We start from the raw sequence: 25,075 nt of genomic DNA, 5'->3' as shown, positions 1-25,075 counted from the left end.
TGTCAAAGTGCCAGTAGATAAATAGGTACCGCTCCAGTGGAAAGGTAAATGGCATTTCCGTGCGCTGCTCTGGTTCACCAGAAGCGGCTTAGTCATGCTGGCCACATGACCCGGAAGCTGTACGCCGGCTCCCTCGGCCAATAAAGCGAGATGAGCGCCACAACCCCAGACGGCCACGACTGGACCTAATGGTCAGGGGTCCCTTTACCTTACTTTGTGTAGGCTTATAGAGTATCACAAGGATTAAGGGTCATTGAGGAGGGAGAAAAATGCATTCAGTTTTCCTCTGTCACTTTTCATCCAAGACAAACATTTTTTACTTTTCAGGTAAACCATGTTCGCACAAGAGACTTTGACTGTTGTCTGGTTGTGCCCCTTATAGCAGAGTCTGGTAACAAACTGGAACTTGTTATTAGTCGAAACCCTCTAGCCTCTCAAAAGGTAAGCTCGGAACAACAGACTTTCCCGGCTGGGGAATGGAACGAACAAAACCATGCCTTCCTTCAACAAAGTGTACACAGCGCTGGTTCAGAGATGAAACGGGAGCCTATGAACACTTTGTAGCCAAAAAAACTGTATTTAGTGCAAAACATTTAAATGGTGCTAATCCCTTTCAGGTTTCTGTTACACTGAAGATGTGGCTGTCGTGTGGCATTAAGAAGCACAGAGGGGGGGGCTCATAATTTGCTACTTGCTTCCAATGCTGAGTTTTTTTGCTCTGCTCTCGTTTTTTATCACCCATGTGTAGTGCCATTTCAACCTGACCCTTAGTAACAAGAGAAACGAATGGTGAAAATGGCTGTAAATCCTATCATGGCAGATTAGTGAAAGATTGGGGGAGGGGGGAACCATCCATGTAAATAATTACAACAGAGGATCTGATTTTCAGAACATTGCAACTTATTAAAATACCAGCTGGTTAACTAAGTGAAGGAATCACAGACTATTGCTGCTGGACCCAGATCACTGTATCATAGTAGTTGTTTTTTAAATGAACTATATAGTTCTGTTGCTTCTGCGGTAATGAAAAAGGGGGGGGGGGTTTAAAAGCTACTATGTGGTTTTACAACTATTTTAGCAAAAATTACACACAGGAATCTGAAGTGCAAAGAGGTGAAACTTTTACCGGCCCAGCTGTAGTATGATTTTATTAAGAGTTATATTATACCCTATGCAATGATGTACTGAACAGGATATGTCTTGCACCCTGTATGGACTTCTAACTTTTAGGTATTTGGAACTTCTGATAAATTACTGGGGTTTTTTTTAAAAAAGCAAAGCAAGTTTTAGCGAAATTTTAAAAAAAGACTTTTATAACATGTATTCAAGTAGATTTTTTTTTCTTTGTTTAAATTTTGAACTGCAGTAGCAAAGAAATACCAGTGCAAAACTGTATGAACTGCCCCAGTTTAGGCATATACACAAGTTAACTTGTATAGCAACACACAATTCTTTTTTTAAAATTAAAATGAATGGTATGTGCATTGGTTTCAAATAGCTATTTAAATGCATTTTGTTGGATCTCTCTCATTAACTCTTATTAATGTCAATTCATTTAAAAACTGTAAATACATTTTGCACACATACACACACACACACACACACACAGATTCTTCCCTTTCCTGCTCAGAGCAATAAAATGCTGCCAGTTGCTTTTTTAGGTTCACCAGCAGCTGCTTTGATTTGTTTATTGTATTGTCAATGGTAATTAATGTTACTTGGTGACTGGAAAAGACACTGGATTTGTCTCTTATAACTGTAGAGTCCTCATTTCTTATTTTAACGACCAGTTTTTCATCTATTTGAATTGTTAGGATATCCCTGATGCTGTTTTCCTTAAACCTGTTACATGAACATGAAAGTGAAATGTTTTGTTCATATTTCAGCACTGCCAGAGAAAAAATTCATTTAAAACGAAACTGAAACCCAGATCATGAACCACGCTTAATATGTATTTTTATTTGTTAACAAAGGAGTATTAAACTAAAGTATTTTTGTACAAATTTAATACTTTAATAGCATGGTATTTATCGTCTATGTATGGTTTCTGGGAACTCAACCTGTTGCAAAAATTTGTATGGAAACTGTAAAAAAATCAAATAAAAATTATTTAAAGACAATGGATTCGATCCTGGGAATTGCAAGAATGAGGATAGCTTGTGGAAGGGGACTTTCCTGTCACTTCCTTCCTCCTGAACAATGGGGGAGGACTCCACAGAGTTGCTGGGAAACAGGAGATGTTGGCACAACTTGGGCGAAGGAACCTTGCGCTAGTGAACATGAATTACCATTTACCTTTTTAGAAGTGTGGAATATGCAAATACTTTGAACATCTATTATTTCTTCTATAGAAGTTGTTCTGAGTCAAAGAATAAAAAATACGATGCACCTCTTTAATGCAACTAACATGATTCAACTTTTGAAGTACACCAGTTTTACATTTAGCTTTCCGTTGATCAGAAATACAACACACTCTATATAATGTTTACACCCAGCCTATTAGGTCAAACGTATATGTGTTTGTTTTTAATACCATGTTTTAGTATTGTAAATAGCTCAGAGACTCTTTTATTGCAAGAAGTGATTTATGAAGTCGGTGATCCTAACCAAAACATCTAGAAGCAGAAGCTTGTAGGCATAATACTGAATGGAGAAACACCACGTAAAACAAGGGCTGCATGCCTGTGGAACCCTTTCCAGCAGCTAAAGGTTCTGGTCAAGCAATTATATGGGATGGGAACAGAATTCAGTTCCCTCTGCTCCCCCTTTCTTGCCAGCCCGGAAGTTAATAGCAGCTAGCTATCATTTTAACTTTTGTAAACAAGGAGAATTTAGCTTTGCTGTTATTAGAGCAGTGCCAGAGGATTCTGTTAGCGACCCTCACCAGAAGGAAATTGCTCTGGAGACACCTTCAAAACACTGCTACGAGATGCAGAAATGCACTGTGGAGCAGAAGCAGCCCATAATGCTACAAACAGTGCCTGCTGGGTGTGCATTAGTACAGTGCCGAGTTCCAAAATGGATTAAGAACAGCAAACAGGGTTAAGATGATAGGCATTCATTCTCTAACTCGGGGGTTGAGAAGGCTTACCTCCGTGGGCCGGAACGGCGCAACGCAACGCCGGAAATGACACCGAAAATCACGCCTGCGCAGAAGCCATTCCAGCGCCGCAGACACAATTTCCGGCATCTGGGCATGCACAGAAGCCATTTCTGGAGCCGCGGAAGAGAATCCCACTTTAGTGCAGTGTGCGGGGACTCACCAAGCAGGCGGCTTGGTTCGGGGGTGGCTCGTGGGCCAGTTAAACGGCCTCCGTGGGCTGCTTCCGGCTGCTTGCCTACCCCTGCTCTAACTGGCTGATGAAAACAAAAGCCAAACAGCATTTACTAGAAACGAAGGCCACTTAAAACACAGGCGTACAAACCAGAATTACTTGATATATATAGATATAGATATACAATTTAAAAATAGGTCCTCTGATTTTAAAAAGCTGGAAAAAGTATTTAAATATAACTGCATTACGTTTGTTAAAACAGAGTAAAAAGTCATACTCTTTGAAGCTGCAAAACCTCCACGAACACTAAATATGTTCTATCTAAATATAGTCTAAAAAAAGCAAAGACGTAGCAGAGCATGAAACATCTAGTTATAGAATATACTTGCTAGGGTGGGAAAAGCTGCTTGGCATGTGGACTCTTCAGTGTCAAGCTTTGAAGTTTGGTAGTTGCAAGCGGGGAGGTGTTTTCTTTTACCTGCAAAACAGCAAAAACAGGGGGGAAACAACATTGGTTGTTGGCCAAGCTTATAGCAGGGGGTGGGGAAGTATTGCTTTAAATAAGGACAGAAAGAATACGGTAAAGTGAGCAGTAGCCTGGGCTTTGGACACTATATAACAGGAGCATTTACACTGCGCACTTTGTAGACTGTGAAAATCTATGGCAGGCACTATTTGTCAAAGGTGTGGTCTCCAGCCGCACACTGCCACCAAAGGAGAAGGAACCTTTATGGGTGGTAACCATGTCCCAGCCTCTGTTTGGTGTGCAAGGTATTCCAAGGTGGGATATGTAAGGTCTATGCAGGTTTCTGGTTAAGGGTCTTATGTGGATGCCTTAGGGATGAGGGAGAATGTGCTTTACCGCGCTCTCCCATATTGCCACCTGCACAGAACTGTGGGTGTCAACCTTAAAGCATCATCTGCTTGCTAAGGACCCGGGAGCTGCTCAAGCTGTAAGTATTCAATTCTATTTCTCACATGACCAGAGCCATACCCACTACTCCACATGGCATTTACAAAAAGACGTGGTCCCTTAAAAGTGCAGTTTTCTCGCTGGGCTTTATCGTATCCCCCACCCACCAATGGGTAGCAGTAATCCTAGTCAGTGCTTTGACAGGAGGCCAGATAAATTCAGTTTACAAGCTCTGCTGTAGCAGACCAAAGGCCTAGCTTGTCCAACATCCAGTTCTCAAAGTTCCACAGCAAATGCTTATTCAGAGGCATACTGCCTCCGAGAGCAGTACACAGCCATCTAGTAGCGACTGCTAGCCTTAGCCTTCTATCAGTTCCCCTAATCCCCTTTTAAAGCTGTTCAAGCTGGTGGCCATCACTATAATTTGCGTAATTGGTACGCATTCTTACAAGTGAAAATAAACGCACTGCATAAAATATTACCGTATTTTTCGCCCTATAGGACGCACTTTTTCCCCTCCAAAAATGAAGGGGAAATGTGTGTGCGTCCTATGGGGCGAATACAGGCTTTCGCTGAAGCTTGGAGAGCGAGAGGGGTCGGTGCGCTCTCGCTCTCCAGGCTTCAGGAAGCCATCAGCTCCTTAGGCTGCGGATAGCAGCCTGCCGCCCGGCGCGAGGTGCGCCCTGAAGCAGAGCGCCCCGCGCTTCGGGCAGACATCGGCCAGCCCCACAAACTCGGGGGACAGCGGGGAGGTGGAGCACCGCCATACCGCTGTTCCCCGACCTGGTTTGGTTTCCCCGACCTGGTTTTTGGGGGGAAATAAAGGGGAAAAAAATTCCTTTATTTCCCCCCCCCCCCAAAAAAAATAGGAGCGTCCTATGGGACAGAGCATCCTATGGGATGAAAAATACAGTATATTCGGTATCTTATCTACTGATAAATGCTTCTTACCAAACGTACTTTTGAAGGACTTGAGCAAACATCTAGAAATGTAGATTGCCTTTTGAGTTCACCCGAAGTTTCCTCTGCAGTACCAGCCGGTTCAACAACTGCATCATCAACTTCCATTTTAAGAGAAACAGCAGGTTCCCCTTGATTATTTCCAGAATGAGAAGCAACGTCACACGTGTCATTCTCTTGCTGACTCTGCCAGATCTTCTGAGGTGATGTTTGCTCGGAATGTGCATCTTTCATGAAAGCTTTTAAATGTGTTTTCCTGTGGAAACTCTTTTTCTTAATGACCGCTTGGAGTTTGTCTTCTTCAGCAATAATATAGACTCGGCAACGTCCTCTAGTGATAGCTGTGTATACATGCTGCCAATTCTGGCGAGGTGTATCGCCAACAACATATACAATAGTATTTTCCTCAGAACCCTGAAAATTATATTGAGAAAGAGCTCTTGAATTAAACTGTTTAAAAAATGCTTATGGTTGGGTCCAGATTTAGCCATCTATAGAGAAGGTTCACTGAAATAGGGTCTTAGTCAATAATGACTAATTTAAATCCCACTTGTTACTCTAACATGGCTAAGTCAAAATCCAGCTTTATAAGTTTTACAATTAAGGAGTCTAAATGCTTCAAGTTTTTATTTTTTTCCTTTACAAAATTAAATAAAGCCATTGGCATCGCCTGTAATTTCTACCTCAGAAGCAACAAACAAAAATAGACAGGACTAAAGTAAAATTATTTCTATCTAATTCCTATATAGGTAAAGGTAAAGGTACCCCTGCCCGTACGGGCCAGTCGTGACCGACTCTAGGGTTGTGCACTCATCTCACTTAAGAGGCCGTGAGCCGGCGCCGTCCGAAGACACTTCCGGGTCACGTGGCCAGCGTGACGAAGCTGCATTGGTGAGCCAGCACCAGCACAGCACACGGAAACGCCATTTACCTTCCCGCTATAAAGCGGTACCTATTTATCTACTTGCACTTAGGGGTGCTTTCGAACTGCTAGGTGGGCAGGAGCTGGGACCAAAAGACGGGAGCTCACCCCGCTGCGGGGATTCGAACTGCCGACCTTATGATCAGCAAGTCCTAGGCACTGAGGTTTTACCCACAGCGCCTCCCGCGTCCCTATATAGGCACAAGTTAAGTTTCTGAGTCATGTGGTCAGGTCTTGCCTCTTCCTTGGCCTCTTCCTTTTCCACACTGGCAGACACACACCTCTTTCTAGATTTCAAAAGTTACTTTCTACTATGGGTGCTGTCTTCTCAAGTTTATGTTGCAGCAAGGCCAGGACAACGTGATGGCTCTCATCGAAGCTTCTTTCTACTACAATCCTCCAAGCTGAAGAGTTAAACTCCATCTCACAGATGCGATATTTTTGAGAAATAAATGCTGCTGTTTTGAATTATGGTATTTCAGTAATGACCCCACAGCTTACCTGAAATGTGTGAATAGTTCTGGCCCAGGCATGCTTTATCTTAGAGTGTTTCTGGAGGGCTTTGTAATGCATGACATACTCAGGCCCATCAGTTATGCCAATAGTCAGGAAACGGCAACCATCGACTTCCTTATCCTATAAACAGAATATGCAATTTCACTGCTTTTCAGTACAGCATCGATTTGCCAGCTGGGTCCTTTACCTTCAAGCAGTCCTTCCACTAGGAACCCAGCCGTGACATTCTCCTGATTACAACACAGATGCAGAGATTAAGCCCCATCTGAGAATTGCCTGATCCTCCTGAACTTTGAAGCCACACATCTCATTTTACTTAGATGTGTTAAGTTTTCCAGTTCACCGGCCTCCTTCCATTTAAGTGTTGCCTCCTTACCTGAGAATCAGGCACAGAGATTTACTTATTTTGAAGTTTCTAAAAGCAGGCTGATGACAAGTTTTTTTCTGCCACTAAACAACTATTGGATCAATTGAAGATTTGAGCCAGTGGATACTCACATAGCATCATAGTGCCAATTAGATTTTGATAGCAAGGCTATCACAGAAGCAGAGGATCTTCCATAAAGAAAACCCCATGACTTAATATCAGCAATTGCCCCTTTTTACACCTATCTATGATAATGAGGTACAGTACATTGCGTCTCTGTCCTGGTCTAGAGGTTGACTGCAATTAATCTTGATTAAGCTTGATTTTACTGCTTGGTTTCTTTAAAGCAAAAAATAATAACCATAACAAATAACTTCCCCGGACAAGAATTAAATAGGCATGTTATCGGACAACAAACCTTGGCTACAGCTTGTGGCTAGTGAAAAGGTAGCTTAACCAGAAGTCCCGGTTTGGATGACAAAAGAATTCAGCACAGGATGGGAATAAAAGAGAACACAGGAGCCAAAAAGTTGCAAACTTCTTCCTGGGAATGTACACATTTGCATAGTCCCACAACGTGCAAACCAGGCCACTGTAATGCCACAATTTCTGCTGTTGTGACTCCGAGATCTTTGAGCAACCAAATATAGATGCAGACTAAGAAAGGAGGCAGCTGCCTTTTCATGTGTTACCTGAAAGGCGGGGGGAAATGTCTCTTCCTTCCAGGAAGAGTTCCAAAATCCATTGATCATTCTACAGAGTACTTGCCTCTTTAATGAAGAATATTTCTCCATTGCACAACCGCCTATCATCGTAACTGTTATTACGGTCATCATCAGCATCAGCGTCACGACCCGAGAGACGAGCTTCCCTTCTTGAGCAGACTTTGCAAGTGCAAGGATCAGAACTCCCAGCGCCTTTAACATTCTTTGTGCAAGTAACGGAGTCCATTGCGATAAGATCTTTCATATACGCATTCCTTGTGGAACAGATTTTGTCACCAAGCCTAAATTCCAGCCGATTTTTATGGTTTCTGAATCAAATTGAAGCAGAGGTCTAAATTAAATTAAAGTTTCAACAAGTCGCTCTTTCGGTTATGGCATTAATGACTGCCCAACAGCTCCCCAAAGTAATTTTCCTGGCTTTGATAAAGAACACGCAAGAAAGGATGTTGGGAGGTTTGCTAATAGATTTGCCAGCTTTGCTGCATCAATTAAAGCTAAGCTTTAAAAAAAAAGTGTACCTACTGGAAAAACAATAAAACAGCATATTTCTTAGGTTTTCGTTCCAGTTTGTTATGAACGCAGTTAAAAACAATAAAAAACCCAAGCACATCCCAGTTTAAAAAAAAAAAGTTTTCATGTCAATAAGCTGGCAAACTCATGGATTCTGGACTTTACAAATGTCTGCTACTACACAAGGAACTAGAAATAAGGACCTTTTCACACAGCGAGAAACACTGCAGTTGTGAGTGGGACTCCCATGATATGCTCAGTACAGCATTGAAGTGATGTCCTAAGTCCTAGTGGTGAACACAGTCATATTGTAAGTGCTCTGGCACTTGTCATGGTGTCCCATTGCGCCAGAAGTGGTTTAGTCATGCTGGCCACATGACCCGGAAAGCTGTCTGTGGACAAACGCTGGCTCCCTTGGACTGAAAGCGAGATGAACACCACAACCCCAAGTCACCTTTGGCTGGACTTAACTGTCCAGGGCAAAGCTGTCAACTTACAGATTTGAAAATAAGAGACCAGCAGCCTCGAAAATAAGGGATCAGCAGCCAAAATAAGGGATTTTCCGGGCACAGGTATGTTCGACTTCTGAGCCCCTCTGAGTCAAAGGCAGAAAGCCCAGCCAGCAGCCAAATGAAGCCTCATCAATAAGGGACAGCAGCGGGACATGCGCGCTGGGATAAGGGACTGTCCCGCCAAATAAGGGACACTTGACCGCTATGGTCCAGGGTTCCTTTACTTTACCTTACCTTACCTCACCTCACCTTACAGCACAAACACTGGTTAGAGATAACCTTGAACATCATACAGTGAAAGCTCTTCAAAAATGTCATACCGCGTTGTGTGTCCTGAGTAGTGCTTACAGCAGATTTCATTTATGATGTCACAGTCCTTCCTAAGATAAGAAGAAAAAACTTTATTAGTTTAATTATGAATTTTATACAATAGATTTAGAATAATAGAAGCCAAGTATTTTCCGTCCCTGGCTTTAACCAGCTAGTGAAATAGCAAACGTTTGCTCCCTGCCAGTAAATCACTTCCAGAGTTATTTGCTCAGACAGAAAAGAACTTAAACAATTAACACTGGCACAAAGAAAAGGCTGAAACAGCTGAAGTAAGGGTTTTTATCCTTAATTTGAGTACTTTGAGTCCTGTGAGAATAAGAGAAGATATCAAGAGCTGCTACAGTCAGTCTTAGGAGTCTCAAAAGCTCAGAGGGCAGTAAGTGAAGCAGAAGAACTGCAGATTGGTCACAGGAAAGGGTAGCTATCTCTGTTCGCAATAAATGACAGAAATACATATATGCTCTAGGAGCGAGAATGGTTTATGACTTAAGCCATTATGGTCTAAGAATAGACCACTGCCCAATGGAAAATACCAGTGATCCACACCTTACACCTATGATAATGATAGGTTTACAATGCACACATGAAGATCCATTAACTGTAGGAATTGTATACAATACACTATACCTCTCCCTCCTCTGTGCATACTGCCGATATCAGGCGATACACAACTTTTGCCCCATTTATGCAACATTGTCCTCAAATGCAAACACCTTGGGTTTTTCCTCCACCAAAGTGAATGGCAACCATTCATTGACCTAGGAAGAATAATTGGGTGTACTTGGGCATCGCTTAAGTAAACGCTACTCCTGTTTTGCCTCATCTCATGAGAATATACTTCATATGCTCTGTGGGAGAAAGCCAGTTGTGAACTCTGCAGACTCAACAGTCCTTGCGCAGAAATTACCGTATTTTTCACTCTATAAGATGCACTTTCCCCCTAAAAAGTAAGGGGAAATGTGTGCGCGTCTTATGGAGCGAATGCAGGCTGCGCAGCTATTCCTGAAGCCAGGAGGGCAAGAGGGATCGGTGTGCACCGATCATTCTTGCTCTCCTGGCTTCAGGGATACCCACGCAAAGCCTCTTGAGCGCAGCCGGAGTGCTCCTGCCTCTTCGCTCAAGAGGTTTTGCGTTGCTTTCTTGTTTCTTGTTTACCTCCTCTAAAAACCAGGTGCGTCTTATGGTCGGGTGCGTCTTATAGAGTGAAAAATACGGTAGCCCTAGGCCCTCTCTCTCTCTCTTTTTTGTTACTCTAGAACACGACGGAAATATTCTAAAAAACTGGCTTTATACAGACACACACAAAAATCCTTGCAGTATACCATAATGGAAAGAGAGATGAGATGCTGTATCTTGATAGTATGATATACAGTGCCAATCAAGAGAGGTTTGGAAAATAAAGAGAAAGCAAGCATTTGATTTACCCTCTTCTAGTTTCGCTAAAGGCACTACAGTAAGGTACAGATGTAAAGCTGTTCTTTCCTTAACCATTGTTAAGACAGCACTGTGGAAGGGCTGTAACTCAGTGGTAAATATCTGCATTGCATGCAAAAGGTCCCAAGTTCAAGGCCCAGCGTCTCAAAGTAGGGGAATGCCCCATCTGAAACCTTGGTGAACTATTTGGGTAGTGCAGACAAGCCTTATGGTATGCAAGGGCAACACATTTTCTCCTCTCATGAGAATAATACCCCCTCCAACCTCCGCCATCAGTTCCTGTTAGTGACTAGAGTGGTGCCTCGCAAGACGAAAAGAATCCGTTCCGCGAGTCTCTTCGTCTTGCGGTTTTTTCGTCTTGCGAAGCAAGCCCATTAGCGGCTTAGCACTATTAGCGGCTTAGCGGATCAGCTGATAAGCGGCTTAGCTGTTAAGCGGCTTAGTGGATCAGCTGATAAGCGGCTTAGCGGATCAGCTGTTAAGCGGCTTAGTGGATCAGCTGTTAAGCGGCTTAGCGATCAGCTGTTAAGCGGCTTAGCGGCTCAGCTGTTAAGCAGCTTAGCGGCTTGGGAAAAAGGGGGGGAGGGGGAAAAACCCCGCAGGAACTCGCAAGACATTTTCGTCTTGCGAAGCAAGCCCATAGGAAATTCGTTTTGCGAAGCACCTCCAAAACGGAAAACCCTTTCATCTAGCGGGTTTTCCGTCTTGCGAGGCATTCGTCTTGCGGGGCACCACTGTATGTCTGTTCAGCACTAATCAGAGCTAACTCCTAATGGGGTTTTGAAAACAGTCAGTCCAGGGACTCCACATGCAAAGGAACTGGGGAAACAAGCCTGTGACTCTGCAATCAAATCCCAATTGCTTCTCCATGTTTGACGGACGGGCAGTGTCTTTTCTACAATGGTCAGCCAAAGTTAGCCCACATCTGCACACATAAAAATAACAGTATTTTACTATTTATACCTCACCCATCTGGCTGGATTGCCCCAGCCACTCTGAGCGGCTTCCAACACATATAAAAACATAATAAAGTGTCAAACATTTAAAACTTCCCAATACAATTTTTACATGGCTATTACCTTCTGAAAGCAATGAACTGTGACTGCTCAGGATCTTGGAGTCCCGGCCCATTTTTAAGCAAAGATTCGATGGCATACTGCAAATCTGATAACAACACAAGACAGAAACTGGTTACAGAACAAGCAACTGAAACCAAAACCACTACAGTCCACTGTGAAATTGCTGGTTACTGACTGCTTGGAGCCATAAAGCTGCAGCCCCTGGGCTGTGCTATAGCCTGCACATGCCTTCCCTGTGGCCACTGAGGATTGCTCAGCACTCACACACCCCCATCAAGCTGGCAAGTGTGTTTGCAAAGCTGTCAGGGAAGCAGGTACACAGCAATGGCTCTCCCCATCACAGTCCTGCTACTCTCAGCCCACACAGCTATTTATTATTTCACTTATGAATCATTTCCCAGGAAACATCCCAAAGCAATTTAAACAGCACACACGCAATTTCTAATCCAATGCAGATAAAAATCTCCACTTACAAGGCTTTGGCTGTCTGGGGAAAGTGTGATTGCCAGCACCAAACAACAGAGAAGGAATACAATGAAAATCATTTATATCCCATCGTACCCACTGTGTATGCATGTGTAAGCGAGAGAGGGTGGGCATCCCAGTGCGTGTGCAGCACTTGGGCCAAGAGGCAGACCACGCCTGGCCTTTCAACAACTTAGGATAGGCTAGACAAGTTTCACAAAGCTCTAGGGCAGGGGTGGGGAACCTCCAGCCCACAGACCCAATGTGGCCCAGAACAAGTCCCAATTTGGCCCAGGAGGCTGTTTTCGCAAAACCATGACCACCTGCCCCACGTCTAATGCAAGACAGGTAAGAGATGCAGCAGGACTGGCAGCACCAGTCCCTGGGGGGTTCTCAATCACTCAGCCAATTCCTGCAGAATGCAGTCCTATTCTCATTGCTTTGAGAAGCGCCAGACTGGCAAAGTCCTTTTTGCTGCAATTCCCAGCTGGCTGTGTGGTGCATGTAAAGCTCTTATGTGAGGGGATAAGTGGGCGGAACAACCCATCTGCCAATTGCCTGATGTCATAATGATGTCAGGTGACCAAGAGGTAGATTGTCAGACCCACCTGCCCTGGGGCCAGCTAATGATTCGGCCTGCTGGGCCAAAAACTTTTGCAACAAATCTAATTGCATTCGGTGCAATGTTGAAGTTGCTCTGTGCTTTGTCAAGGAAGGGAGATAATCCATCCCAGTTAAGTACATCATGGATATTGTGCCCGAGGTGGGTGGGTACTAAAGTGTGGTCTACACAGCACCTGGTGGCTGATAGCATGCAAAACTGCTGGCGTAGGTGGCATTTCTTATGCAAGAAGGTAGATTTGCTGTGCCTCAGCTGTTTTAGCGCATGCTGCCTTGCTTCGGGAATTTAATGTGTGTCAGTAAACCATGACAATTTTTATTTTTTTTAAGTAGACCGTGCAAGGCGAAAGGCATCCTATACCTATGCTACCCAGTAGCTAAATCTAAATCTACAGCAATAAAGCATGCACTGGATATTGTGCAGCATTTAAGAAATTTTATTACAAAAGTTTGAAACTCACAGTGAGCGGCATCTCCAGGAGGTAAAACAACAAAAATAAATTTCTTTTCAGCACTTGGCACTGCCCACGTTTTGTTCTCTTCTGACATTCTGAGCACTTCATCAAACTCTGGGTATATCCGCTTAGAGATTCTGCATCCAAAATAAAGTAACGAAAGTGTCTCATGCTGCCCTCGACAGGATTGTTTTCCTTATGGGCGACATCATTTAATTTTTAAGCGAAGAACCATAATTTCATTTCATACACAATAACTTATACAGATTGCACCCTCCCATTACACAATATGTTTATGTATAGTTATCACACCATGCATTCCCAAAAGAACTAGGTTTGGTTTGTCCCAAATGCGGAACTAAATTTCAAACAAACATTAATGGGAAGTGCTTCAAGTAGGAGGTTGTTTTTAAATACAAGTGTCCACACATGCATGCATGCATGCACACACACAGACACACCCACACACACACCAACAATGTTCAAAAGGTTTGGGTCCCTGTCCCCCCGTTGTTCCTAGACAGAAATGTGACAGTGATAGGCTTAGCTTTCTAAGCATGTTACACATCTCCAGGCAGAAGTTCAACAGAAACTCCAGTGCAACACACACAACTCAAATATCGCTGTGAAGAATAGAGCAGGTTGTGGCAATCAGGTATCTTCCTGTATAAGAGGAGAAAGCTGTCATGGCGCAGTCTGCATGGCCACCACATGACAACAGCAAGGAGGGCAAGTGAAGCTGCACAAGTGAGCAGGATGGCACAGCAAGCAAGCAAGCAAGCAAGCAAGCAAGCAAGCAAGCAGAAGAAGAAGAAGAAGAAGAAGAAGAAGAAGAAGAAGAAGAAGAGGAGGAGTTTGGATTTGATACCCCGCTTTATCACTACCCGAAGAAGTCTCAAAGCGGCCAACAATCTCCTTTCCCTTCCTCCCCCACAACAAACACTCTGTGAGGTGAGTGGGGCTGAGAGACTTCAAAGAAGTGTGACTAGCCCAAGGTCACTCAGCAGCTGCATGTGGAGGAGCGGAGACACAAACCCGGTTCACCAGATTACAAGTCTATCCCTCTTAACCACTACACCACACTGGCGTGTGGTACAAGCAAGCCTTGCCATGTCCCTTGAGTCACCACCACCTGACAGCCCACTTGCATGTCCACATAATACAGAGAGGGAAGCTTGCGGTGTGCCAGCGGGTGCAAGGAGCAAGCAGGCAGGCAGCCCAGGCTGGTCTGCAGGCCTTCAAGCACTTCCCTCTCCCGTCACAATGGCCCCGATCCTGCTGCCACTGCTGCTCACAAAGAAGAGGCAGCGGTCTTTCTCCCCTTCACACAGCCATCAACAGGAAGAAGCAGGCAACATCATGGCAAAAAGAGGAGAGAGGCTCGTTCACCTCTATTCTGTGAGTTGTAGAGGCAGCAGGGATCTTAGGATTGGGGCAGGTCGTGAGGAGATAGGGAGGTCTGGGTGAAATGTGGGGGCTTGGCAGCAAGGTGGGGGGTTGGCAAGCGCCATAAGCAGGGGCAGCAGCCCCACATTATTTTTCAAAAAAATAAATCCCTACCTTGTTGCATTATCCACAATTAACTGTGACTCAGCCCTGTGGTTAGTTTTCAGTTCTATAGACCAGCCCCTTGACTGAAGGCTCTCAAAAATATCAGCCAGCATATTACCAGGCTCAATGCTGGGTAACTGCCTAACATCACCTAAACGAAGTACAAAGTTATATTTAACGAAATTAGCTGCATTGTCATCATTATTTTATTTATTGCATCTCTATCACACGCTTAGGTCTCTCCAAAGCTGTTTACCGTGATATAGAAGAACACATCAACTCAACTGCTTCGGTCTAAAATACAGCAAAAGCAGTACCAGCTCAGAAGCGATATTGTGTGATTTTCTTAGTAAGGATTCCCCACCCCCACCCCATCTCTTATAGTTCTCCCCAAGTTGGGAGTCCAAATTAATATGCCAAGAACTTTCTGTGTGTGTGTGTGTGTGTGTGTGTGTGTGTGTGTTGGCACAATAGCTCATCCTGAGCAGTCTGTAAGGACCTAAGAAGAGCTCTACTGGATCAAGCCTGTTGTTATTCTGTCTCTCACAGCTACAATAAACCTACCATTAAAATTATGGACTGGTCGTTTCTTCGTCAGAGGGCAAACAGGCAAATTTAGCAGGGGATCAAATACTTTCCCCCCTCACTGTATGTATGTATGTATGTATGTATGAATAAATATATTATTATTATTATTATTATTATTATTATTATTATTATTATTATTATTATTATTTTGCATGGATATAGCTCATTTCGAATTTGTCTTCATTGTTCACCAAAGCTTTACACTTACCAAGAATAATGATCTTTGCCAGCCGGGCATGCTGCAACAAGAGTTGTAAAACCCTGCTAAGCATTCTCACAGGCACCATACTTCCTTCGTCTACAACCAAGACATTTACTGAAGAAAATTTCCATGGATTGCGTTTACTTTCACTCCATTTAGAGAAACTGTAGGTAACCTAAAAAACAAAAACAAAAAAAAATCCCATAATTTAAAATTAGCATTCCTTCAAAGAATGGTTTGGAGCATCAGAGTCGTGGGTTTGCTCAGACTATAGTTTGCTATGAAGTCTAAAGCAGCAAAGTATGGTTTGCACTTGGCCCTTCAAACTACAATCGGAAACCATGGTTTGAAGCTGAAAGGCCTTTTTGGGAAATGACATGAAGAACAGCAGCTTTTAGGGAATCACAATAGTTTCAGCTCTCTCAAATAATGCCAGATATTCAGATTAGTAAACTGAAATGCATATGATTATACTACCAGAATATTGGAACGGTTTTAAAAATAATTCCTACCTGATGCAGAGTATAAGCAGGTCGTCCTGTTTTATCAGACAAGAGAGAAGCTGCCCTCCCTGTAGGTGCTGTATATAAAACATTTAAAGATTCATTTCTGCATTGAATCATGTTGGAAGCATGGCCGAAAGTATTCCATTCTTCAGATGCATCGAGGTCCGCTTCAAAATCTTTACAGGCATTTATAACTTCCGTATTTTCTCCCTCACTTAGATAGCAGAAAAGGTGGGTAACTATTGTTGTTTTCCCACAACCACCTTTCCCACTTACGATTGTCACTGGATTGGAACAGATCAGTTCTACAGCACGTTCCTGATCTGGATCTACTTCTACTTTGCGTTTCAATTCCTTCTCGGGTTCTTCAAAGTCGGAATCATGGTTAGAGTTTTCTTGCACACCTGAGGAATTGCCAGGCTCCTTCTGGTCCACTGCGCAAGGTTCCTCATCGTTTATTTCACTCTTAGCAAATACGTCTCTCAAGTTAGTTGCATGTACACTTCTATTAAGTACTTTTTTCGGATCGGCACGCAGCCGCCATGGGGTTTTATTTCTGAGCTCGCGTACAGAAGTTGCAATTTGCTTTTCAGAATTGAACAAATGGGGAAGGAAAACAAGCTCTTTCTCAGTAACCACAATTTTTTCATCTTTCATAAATTTAATTGATTCCCAGGCATGTTCCACGGGCATATTCTCTGATACCATACGTGTCAGTTCATGCTGTTCTTCATATGTATGTCCCATTTCTGCACAGCTCTGTTTGAGCTTTTCATATACCATTAGTGCATTCTTCTGCAAATCGGGAATCTTCTCAAGAATATGTCTGCACTCGCATATGGTCTTCCAAGATGCTTCACCAAAGTAAGTATGCAGCTCTCTTTTCATAATCTTTCAGAGAAAGCAAAAACCTGTTATTTTGACACATGGCATTTTTAACAGTACTCTATAAAGTTAGAAGGCATGCAACCTTCCATCAGCTTTGGTGCACTATTTTCAACCAAAGCAAGCAAGTTCAACAGAAATTCCAAAAGCCAATTCCAATGTTGGCCAAAACATTAAGAGCGGTATGCAACAAAGTAGTCCATTAGTATAAAGACTTCCCCTCGCTCTCCTGCCCAACTCCAACCCATCTGCTTCAGAGGGTTGGCAGGAGGGGAAAAAACCCAGAACAGATTTAGGGGAGGCACAGAAACAGGAGGGAGGGGGAAGTTCTGTTGCACAGCCAGAAGTCTTTGCACTAAGAGAACTACTGTAATGGATCCTGCCCTAAGACTACAATTCTATACCCTGCTACACAAGTCCTATAATTTCCAACTGGGGACAGAACGGCAACAGCTAAAAACTACTATTCACCGAAATTAAAAAACCTAATGAGCAGAGGACTGCTAGGCTTAGGAACAAAAGGAAGACTGATTGGGAACAGCTCCAAGGACTTTGTTAAGCTTGCTAAGAACGCTGGGATTAGGGTGGCAGACACCAAGCTGCATGCACAGATGGTCAGGGAAGCCCAAAATAGGCTGCAGGACTTGCCACATCAATTCTACCATTAGCAAGTATACGGTATGATGGTACCCATCTGTATTTCGCTGCTACACCTGGATCAGGAGAGGGTGTGACTGTTCTAAACTAGTGCCTGGGTAGAGTAGTGAGCTGAAAGGCCTACAAAGCAAGAATGAATCCTGTTTAGAGCAGGCATAGGCAAACTCGGCCCTCCAGATGTTTGGGGACTACAATTCCCATCATCCCTGACCACTGGTCCTGTTAGCTAGGGATCATGGGAGTTGTAGTTCCCAAACATCTGGAGGGACCAGTTTGCCTATGCCTGAGATAGAGACTCTGCGGATGAGCAGTGCCCAAGTCTAGGAGCTCCTGTTTGGGACAGGGTTGTACTCCCTCCGAAGGAACAGGTGCATAGTTTTGGGGGTGCGCCAAGATCCATCTTTGTCACTGGAGTGACCCCTGTGACAAACAGTGCCCGTTATCACCTTATGCTGGCATGCCAAATTTGACTTTTCCCTGGCCATAGGGATTGATGCACCACTAACCTCAGGTTAATGTGCTATGCTATGCATGGAGCTTCCCTGGAAGCTGCAGCTGGAGCAGAATGCTGCAGCCAAGTTGCTGAGTGAAGCACCTTGATGTGCACATATTGCACCTGTGCTGAGGGACCTGCACTGGCTGCCGATCAGCTACTGAGCCACCTTCAAGGTATTGTTAAATACATAAAACCCTGAACAGCCTAGTACCAGGTTACCTGAAAGACTGTAATGTCCATGTATAGACCTGTAAGATCACTTAGATCACCTGGGGAAATTCTACTCATAGCCCTGCATCCTACAGATCACCATAAGGTGGCTATTTTCTGCTATTACCCCTATATTATGGGATGCCCTGCCCTCTGCCATAAGTGAAGCAGCAACCATCAGTTGCTTCATATAGCTTGTAAACGCATCGTTTTTCTAGGCCCTTCTTCCCTGATTCCTAAAGTTGGACCCTGTTTTATGTGTCTGAATCCCCCAATTCCTGTTTTATTGGCTTCTATAGCCTTTTATTATTGCTGTTTTATTGGTTCTAGGCTGCAGTTTGGGTTTTAGTGATATTGGTGTCTGTGTGTGTGCACTGTAGACTGATTAGGGATTTTGAAAATATTAAGCAGTTAATGAAACTTTTAAATAAATAAATAAATAAATAAATAAAACAACTTTATATTTGGTGCAAATCAAGCCTCTTCTCTCTCTCTGGATTAGAATGCAACCCAGCTGTACTAAAAGAAACCACTACATCTAATCTTGTTGAAGCAATTTTAAAATCTATTGTAGTACAGTATGACTACAATTCAGCTGACTTGAGTTATAAGTTATTAAGGGGAAAAACGGAGTCCCATTATCAAATGAACTACCATCCTATCATGCTTTTTTGTTGCCATCCGTCTGTCTCGAAAGACAACGGAGCCCAAGTCAAATGTCTGTGTTAGCAGTACTGAGGTAAGCCGTGTGTCTGGAGCTCCTGGGCTGCCCAGGCAACAATATTAGTTTCTTACTTCTCCGAATCCAAGTTTCCATGGCTCTTCCCTCAAGATCTTATCCAATATTGTCAATGTATAATCTTCAGCGTGTATTTTGCTCCAGTCCAACTTTTCAATGCAACAAGAAACAGCTCGTGGCAGAAGCAGCGGCATTAATTCCAATATAATCGGAAAGGACAAGGCTACTAGTACAGCTTTCCCTGCAACTGTGGAACCAAGATACAAAAAAATGCTATTTTAAAAGATTGAAGTCAGTATGTTTTACTGCAAGTTCAATTTAGCATAGCTAAAGATTCCTCATGTACAGTTACTGCAAGTAGTTCCAAACACTGCAATCTCATATACGTTGGGTTGGAATCAAAGGTACCCTTCCTCCATTGGAGGCATCTTTGAATCCATCCTGTGGACATTTGCCATCCATTTCTTACTTTGTGGTAGCTTACATAGATTTCTGAAGCCGAGAAAGCAGCACTTGAAAGAGAGAGAGAGAGAGAGAGAGAGAGAGAGAGAGAGAGAGAACAAACTGCTGCTATTTATGAATGAGTTGGGACACTGTTTGAAAATGTTAGCAAATTCCTGGTTCAAATATAAAGTATCTTGGCTTGTTAAGTCAAGTTATGCATAAGTCCTGTGCGCCCTCACACTGAGTTCTTGCATTGCCTCCTTCCACATTAGCACGATGCAATTCAAAACTTCCAGGGTTAACTAAAAATTGTGAAATTGTAGTGATTAGGCTTGGAACAAACCAGGATCTGAAACAGCACTTTGACACTGTTTCAGATCCAAGTTTGTTCTAAACCTGGGAACTACCGTTTCTTGATTCAAGACGCAACAGGAAACTTTTGTTTAATTAATCCAGGGAGTCCTCAACTGCTGTGTGCCGAAAAAGGAAAAGGGAAGGCCAACAAAATGACAGAAGGCACAGGTGCATGCGTTTCTCAATTTAATAAGCCAAGGCAGTTTATATCTGAACCAAGCCAATTTTAGCACAGGGAATCTGAATACAGTCACTCAACAAGCCAGTATAACAGAGTTGTGGCTCCTGGAAACTCAAGAGTAGCTACAAGCAGAGTTTCACTCATTCTTTGTGTGTGCCTGGTATGTTCTGAATGTAAATATAGGAATAGCCAGCATAGTGTGACCCTGCTACTGAAGTGTATCCAAAGGCATGCACTTACACTTCCTTTAAAGTAATAATAATTTTCTAAAATATTATTTTAAAATTCCTTTAAAGTAATAAAACTACAACTAATCCGGGACACACCTGCCAGACTGGTGACTGGGAGCGGCCACTGGGACCATATAATACCAGTCCTAAAAGATCTACATTGGCAGCCCAGTATGTTTCTGAGCACAGCACAGTCTTGGTGCTGACCTTTTAAAGCCCTAAATGACTAGGCTCAAGGTCATCATCTGAACTAGCCAGGTTGTTTAACTTACAATCAATCACAGTCAGTCCATCATTTGGAAAATAAAGGCTTTAGAGCTGTCTTGCCCCCAAAATGGCAACTAGACATTCTGCTTTGGTGACTGTGACCCAGTGGCGTAGCGTGGGTTGTCAGCACCCGGGGCAAGGCAAGTAATTTGCGCCCCCTAACCCGTGGATTTGCCCTAACCCCAGATGTTGCGCCCGGTGCGGCCGGCCCCCCCTGCACCCCCCACGCTACGCCACTGCTGTGACCTTGGTTTAAGGGGCCATTTGGCACCTAGTTTATATATCTGAGTTTCTAACACTGCCGCTGAGCAAATGATGGAAAGGAATGCAACCCTTAAAAAGTATTGGCCCCACCCCCAGCTGATAGAAAAATCATCTCGCCCAACCATAGATTCTGGATTGTTTTTCCTTATGGACAAACACAGCTTCCTTAGCCTTTGATATAATGTTTGAAATTGTTACAAAACATTGTTTTCCTTATAGCTAACCTAAATGTGGTAATGGCCAGTTTGTAGCTATTGCTTCTTAGGCCTACACTTCGATCTTAACATAAAAACACTTCCTTTAAAAAAAGAAAAGTTTGAAGAATGATACTGAAGTCTATCACTACCACTTTATAAACATATTAAAAAACCTGAATTCCTATCTGATTTCCATATAAAGTTAAGAACAGTGAAGTAGCCACTATGATAAGAAACAGTTGAGTATTACATAGTTATACTTACATGACTCCTTAACATAATGAAAAATGTTAAAGTTTTTGGTATCTGTACAAGGTTGACTTTGGGTATTTGTAGATATCGCTCCTTCCTGAAGCTTTGACTCCTGAAACTGTTTCAGTGTTTTTTCAAGATGTGCAAAGTTTAGAGAAGACTCTTTAGGAAACCATTCAAAGAATGCATCTTTAAATAATGGTGGGACACCACATTTTTTAAAGAACAGTGAAATAATAACTTCCCCCGCTACAGGCTGCAGAAAATAAGATGGGCTGCTCTTCATATAGTACTTTGATTGAGACTGCATAAGTCTGGCATTCACTTTCCACCAGGGATCAACCAATGGAAACCGTCCAATCACTTTGTATGTCTTTTGGGATGCTTCCTCCTGAATTATAACTGAAATGGTTTAGAAAAGGATTGTCAGTACAATAGTCAAATGTGCTGGTACAATATTATTTCTAGCGGGTTTTTAAAAAACAGTCAATGATATGGCATGGGGGTGGTCTGCTCAGATATAGGCTTTCCTAGAATACACAGGTTCCACAAATAATTGTTGGAATGCAGAAAAGATTTGTGCATAAAAGGGCTATCAGTTTTGAAAGAAGTAACCTATCAAATAAGGGATGCGAGTGGCGCTGTGGGTTAAACCACAGAGCCTTGGACTTGCCGATCAGAAGGTCAGTGGTTTGAATCCCCGTGACGGGGTGAGCTCCCGTTGCTTGGTCCCTGCTCCTGCCAACCTAGCAGTTCAAAAGCACATCAAAGTGCAAGTAGATAAACGGGTACCGCTCCGGCGGGAAGGTAAACGGCGCATTTCCATGCGCTGCTCTGGTTCTCCAGAAGCGGCTTAGTCATGCTGGCCACATGAGTGGTACGCCGGCTCCCTCGGCCAATAAAGCGAGATGAGCACCGCAACCCCACAGTCGGTCACGACTGGACCTAATGGTCAGGGGTCCCTTTACCTTTTTAACCTATCAAATATATGAGGCAAAATTACAGGGTAAGCACAATTCTTCTCTTAATATCTGACTTCCACTTTTCTCACATATGGGACCAACTCAGAACAAGCTGAAATCATGGTTTCCCATTATAGTCGTACCTTGGAAGTCGAACGGAATCTGTTCCGGAAGTCCGTTTGACTTCCAAAATGTTCAAAAACCAAAGTGCAGCTTCCGAACGGCTGCACGAAGCTCCTGCAGCCAATCAGAAGCCACAGAAGCCCTGTCAGACATTCGGCTTCCAAAAATAGTTCACAAACTGGAACACTCACTTCCGGGTTTGTGGTGTTCGGGAGCCAAAACGTTTGAGAACTAAGCTGGTTGAAAACCAAGGTACGACTGTATACGAACAAGCCTTGATGGGTCTCTTATGCTCTTCCTCTCCTCTCCTCACATGGAAATGCAAAACATTCATCTTTAAGCAAACCATGTTCCTGGTTACATCAGAACTCTAGGAACTGAGGCTTGTTAGAAGCCAGGGTCAAACTAGATTCAGATCTTGGCTCGCTTTTAAAAGATGTACAATAGTCTGTTTTCATAAACAATCTCCCCTAGATTGTTGCTCACCAAAAAACAGTTCTACAGTTTGTGTTTACCGCAAAGGCCAGCTGTGTAGAGACCTGAGTAACTAGAAACATATGAAAGTGCAAGCCTACTTCCACACACATCCCAAACAATTATTTAATGTTGTATGGATTGTGCTTTCTTCATGAAAGGGAATGTATGTATGTACATACCACACGTGAGTGAAAGGTACACTTGAACTACAGTATGGCGTAGTGGTTAGTGTTGGACTTATCACAGTGGTGTCCAAACTTTTTTCAAAGAGGGCCAGGTTTGATGAAGTGAAGGGCCGTGGGGGCCGACCAAAGCTGACCTTTTTTTAGGATTCAGGTTGTTGAGCTTTTTTTTAGGGTTGGAGTTGCTGAGCTTCTTTTAGGATTGAAGCTGTTAAGGTTTTTTTAGGATTTTACCTCAGGAAATAAACTTCCACAGGTGCCGGATTAAACTGAACGGTGGGCCAGATTAGGCCCCCGAAACAGACTTTGGACATGCCTGGACTAGGACCTTGGAGATCAGGGTTTAAATCCACACTCAGCCATGAAGCTCACATGACCTTGGGCTAGTCACTACCTCTCAGCCTTATTTACCTCACAGGGTTGTTGCGTGGACAAAATGAGTACAGAGAGAACCATTAATCATTACTCTCACTGCTTATGTAGAGCTTTAACAGCAAGAAATTTGAACCCAAATCTCACAGAGTCCCCAACTGCTCCTTCCAAGGCAGCAGTAGTGCAAGCTGAACGTAAGACATCTAACTCACTGAGTGCCTTGGGCCAACTGATACCTCTTGGCCTAACGTACTTCACATGGGGAGAACAAAGTATGCCACTTTGAGCTCCTTTGAGAAAAGAGTGGGAGATAACTGCAAGAAACACTTTCAAAAGCAAAGTGCCCACTAGAAACAATGGAATTACGAAATGAAGACAGGCCACGGAATCAGTTCTGCATTTGTTGGCAAACACTTCACAAAATCAGGAAGAAGAGCAACCGCTGTACATGACTATGCAAAAGGGAGTCCCATGCAGTTGAATAGGACTTGCTCTCTTTTAAGTGTGTATAGTATTACAGTCTTGAACTGCATGGGGGAAAATAACAAATCAGCAATTAAGTCTTTTGCAACGTAAACGAATAGTCCCGTGGCACCTGAAAGGCTACCAGTTTTATTACAGCAGCAGCTTTTGTGGGCTAGGATTCACTTCAGCAGGTGCACCCAGAGCTTTTCCCCACCTTCCAGCTCTCCAAAACTCAGTTCCGGCAGCACCTCTCAAGTGGGCACCATTGCCATTCTAAGAGAACGAAGTTCCAGCACTTCTTTCTCTACAAAAATAGCACTGGATGCGACAATGAGTTGGCAAAAATGGGTGTGGAGAAAGGTCTGAGGCAACCGAAATGCAGGAAATACCACACTCTCATAATGACGTTAAATGTAAAACTAACTATGGCGATTCATTCACACAGCAGCATGGGTGGGCAATTGCCCCCCTCTAATTCCACCCTGACCCCTCGACTCACAGCTTTCATTTAAAAAACCCCAAAAGTTTCTACCATTTGTAGAACCTGAAATATGAGGCAAATGTACAGGCACTATTCCAACTACAGTACTCCCTTTCAGCCTTTTACTTGTCTCCCCACCACCAGGAAATGTTTCCTCGGATGCTTGTGTTAGCACCTAAAGTGGTTTAAAAAGTGAAAGACACACAAACACCAAGCATTTCTATTCCTAAAAGGCGTGGGGTTTGTTTCCTGTTAATGCAGAGGCGCTTCCCTGTTTCTCCCACCTACACTAGGTGAAAACAAGTTTCGGGTCCCACAGCCTTGCCCCTCGGACTGCTAGTGTCCCAGACTGGCCAAGCGCCTCCTCAAATGCAAAGAGGAGGGAGATGCCGCCCAGCGGGTCCGCGGGGACTTGCGCCACGCGGACAGGCAGGCAGGCAGGCGCGCAAGGCAGCGAAGGCGCCTCCCCAGGGCCGAGGCGCGCGCCTCCTCCGGCTCCTTACGGGTCTTGCGCGCTGGTCTGTGAAGCGGCTGCTGGTTCGCGCCACCGAAAACATCTTCGAAACCCTCCGGGTCCGGGTCGTCGTCCTCGTCGTCGTTGCTCTCTGCATCTTCGTCCTCGGGAGCCGCCTTTCCTTCCTCCGTTTTCAGCGGCTGCAAGAGCCCCCAGACCTCGAAAGAGCGACTCTGGCCCGACCGGCGGCGCTGCGCCATTTTTCGGAGTTCCCGCCTGGGCAGCGCCTTCCTCCGCGCGCAGCCGCTGCTCCGCCTGTAAAGATGTGCGGCCGCTTCCGGCCTGCGGGGCCAAAAACAACAACAGCGAGAAGCGCCCTGTTTCCGGGTGTGCGCAAGAGGTTGCTGCTAGCCTCCTCTGCTTGCCCATGATGTGCCTGCGCAATCAAGATT

General features: G+C 43.9%; 2 protein-coding genes across 18 annotated transcripts in view; one reads left to right on the top strand and one right to left on the bottom strand.

The window, feature by feature from the left end:
• GRIP1 (glutamate receptor interacting protein 1) overlaps positions 1 to 828 on the top strand; it is a 334,184-nt gene extending 333,356 nt beyond the window's left edge. For all 16 annotated transcript variants that reach the window (XM_053406881.1, XM_053406876.1, XM_053406880.1 and 13 more), the window contains one exon: positions 328 to 828. In XM_053406881.1, coding sequence (XP_053262856.1) covers positions 328 to 564 — 237 coding nt within the window. In that variant the 3' untranslated portion in view covers positions 565 to 828. The remainder of the gene's footprint in view (positions 1 to 327) is intronic.
• A 2,512-nt stretch (positions 829 to 3,340) lies between these two features.
• On the bottom strand, positions 3,341 to 24,959 carry HELB (DNA helicase B). 2 transcript variants are annotated; one of them, XM_053405720.1, is made up of 13 exons: positions 24,673 to 24,959; positions 21,120 to 21,509; positions 18,975 to 19,165; positions 15,938 to 16,822; positions 15,432 to 15,600; positions 14,645 to 14,786; positions 13,091 to 13,221; positions 11,544 to 11,628; positions 9,021 to 9,080; positions 7,722 to 7,986; positions 6,572 to 6,706; positions 5,140 to 5,562; positions 3,341 to 3,753 (listed from the first exon to the last, which is right to left on the bottom strand). In XM_053405720.1, the coding sequence occupies exons 1-13, from the start codon at positions 24,881 to 24,883 to the stop codon at positions 3,664 to 3,666; spliced, it is 3,177 nt and encodes a 1,058-aa protein (XP_053261695.1). In that variant the 5' UTR covers positions 24,884 to 24,959; the 3' UTR covers positions 3,341 to 3,663. The 2 variants fall into 2 exon arrangements, with proteins under 2 accessions (XP_053261695.1, XP_053261696.1); XM_053405721.1 differs by having other exon boundaries at positions 5,149 to 5,562.
• Between the last annotated feature and the right edge of the window lie 116 nt (positions 24,960 to 25,075).

Source organism: Podarcis raffonei, chromosome 10 (assembly GCF_027172205.1).
Source record: "Podarcis raffonei isolate rPodRaf1 chromosome 10, rPodRaf1.pri, whole genome shotgun sequence".
Classification (NCBI taxonomy): domain Eukaryota; kingdom Metazoa; phylum Chordata; class Lepidosauria; order Squamata; family Lacertidae; genus Podarcis; species Podarcis raffonei.
This window is presented reverse-complemented; position numbering and strand designations above follow the sequence as displayed.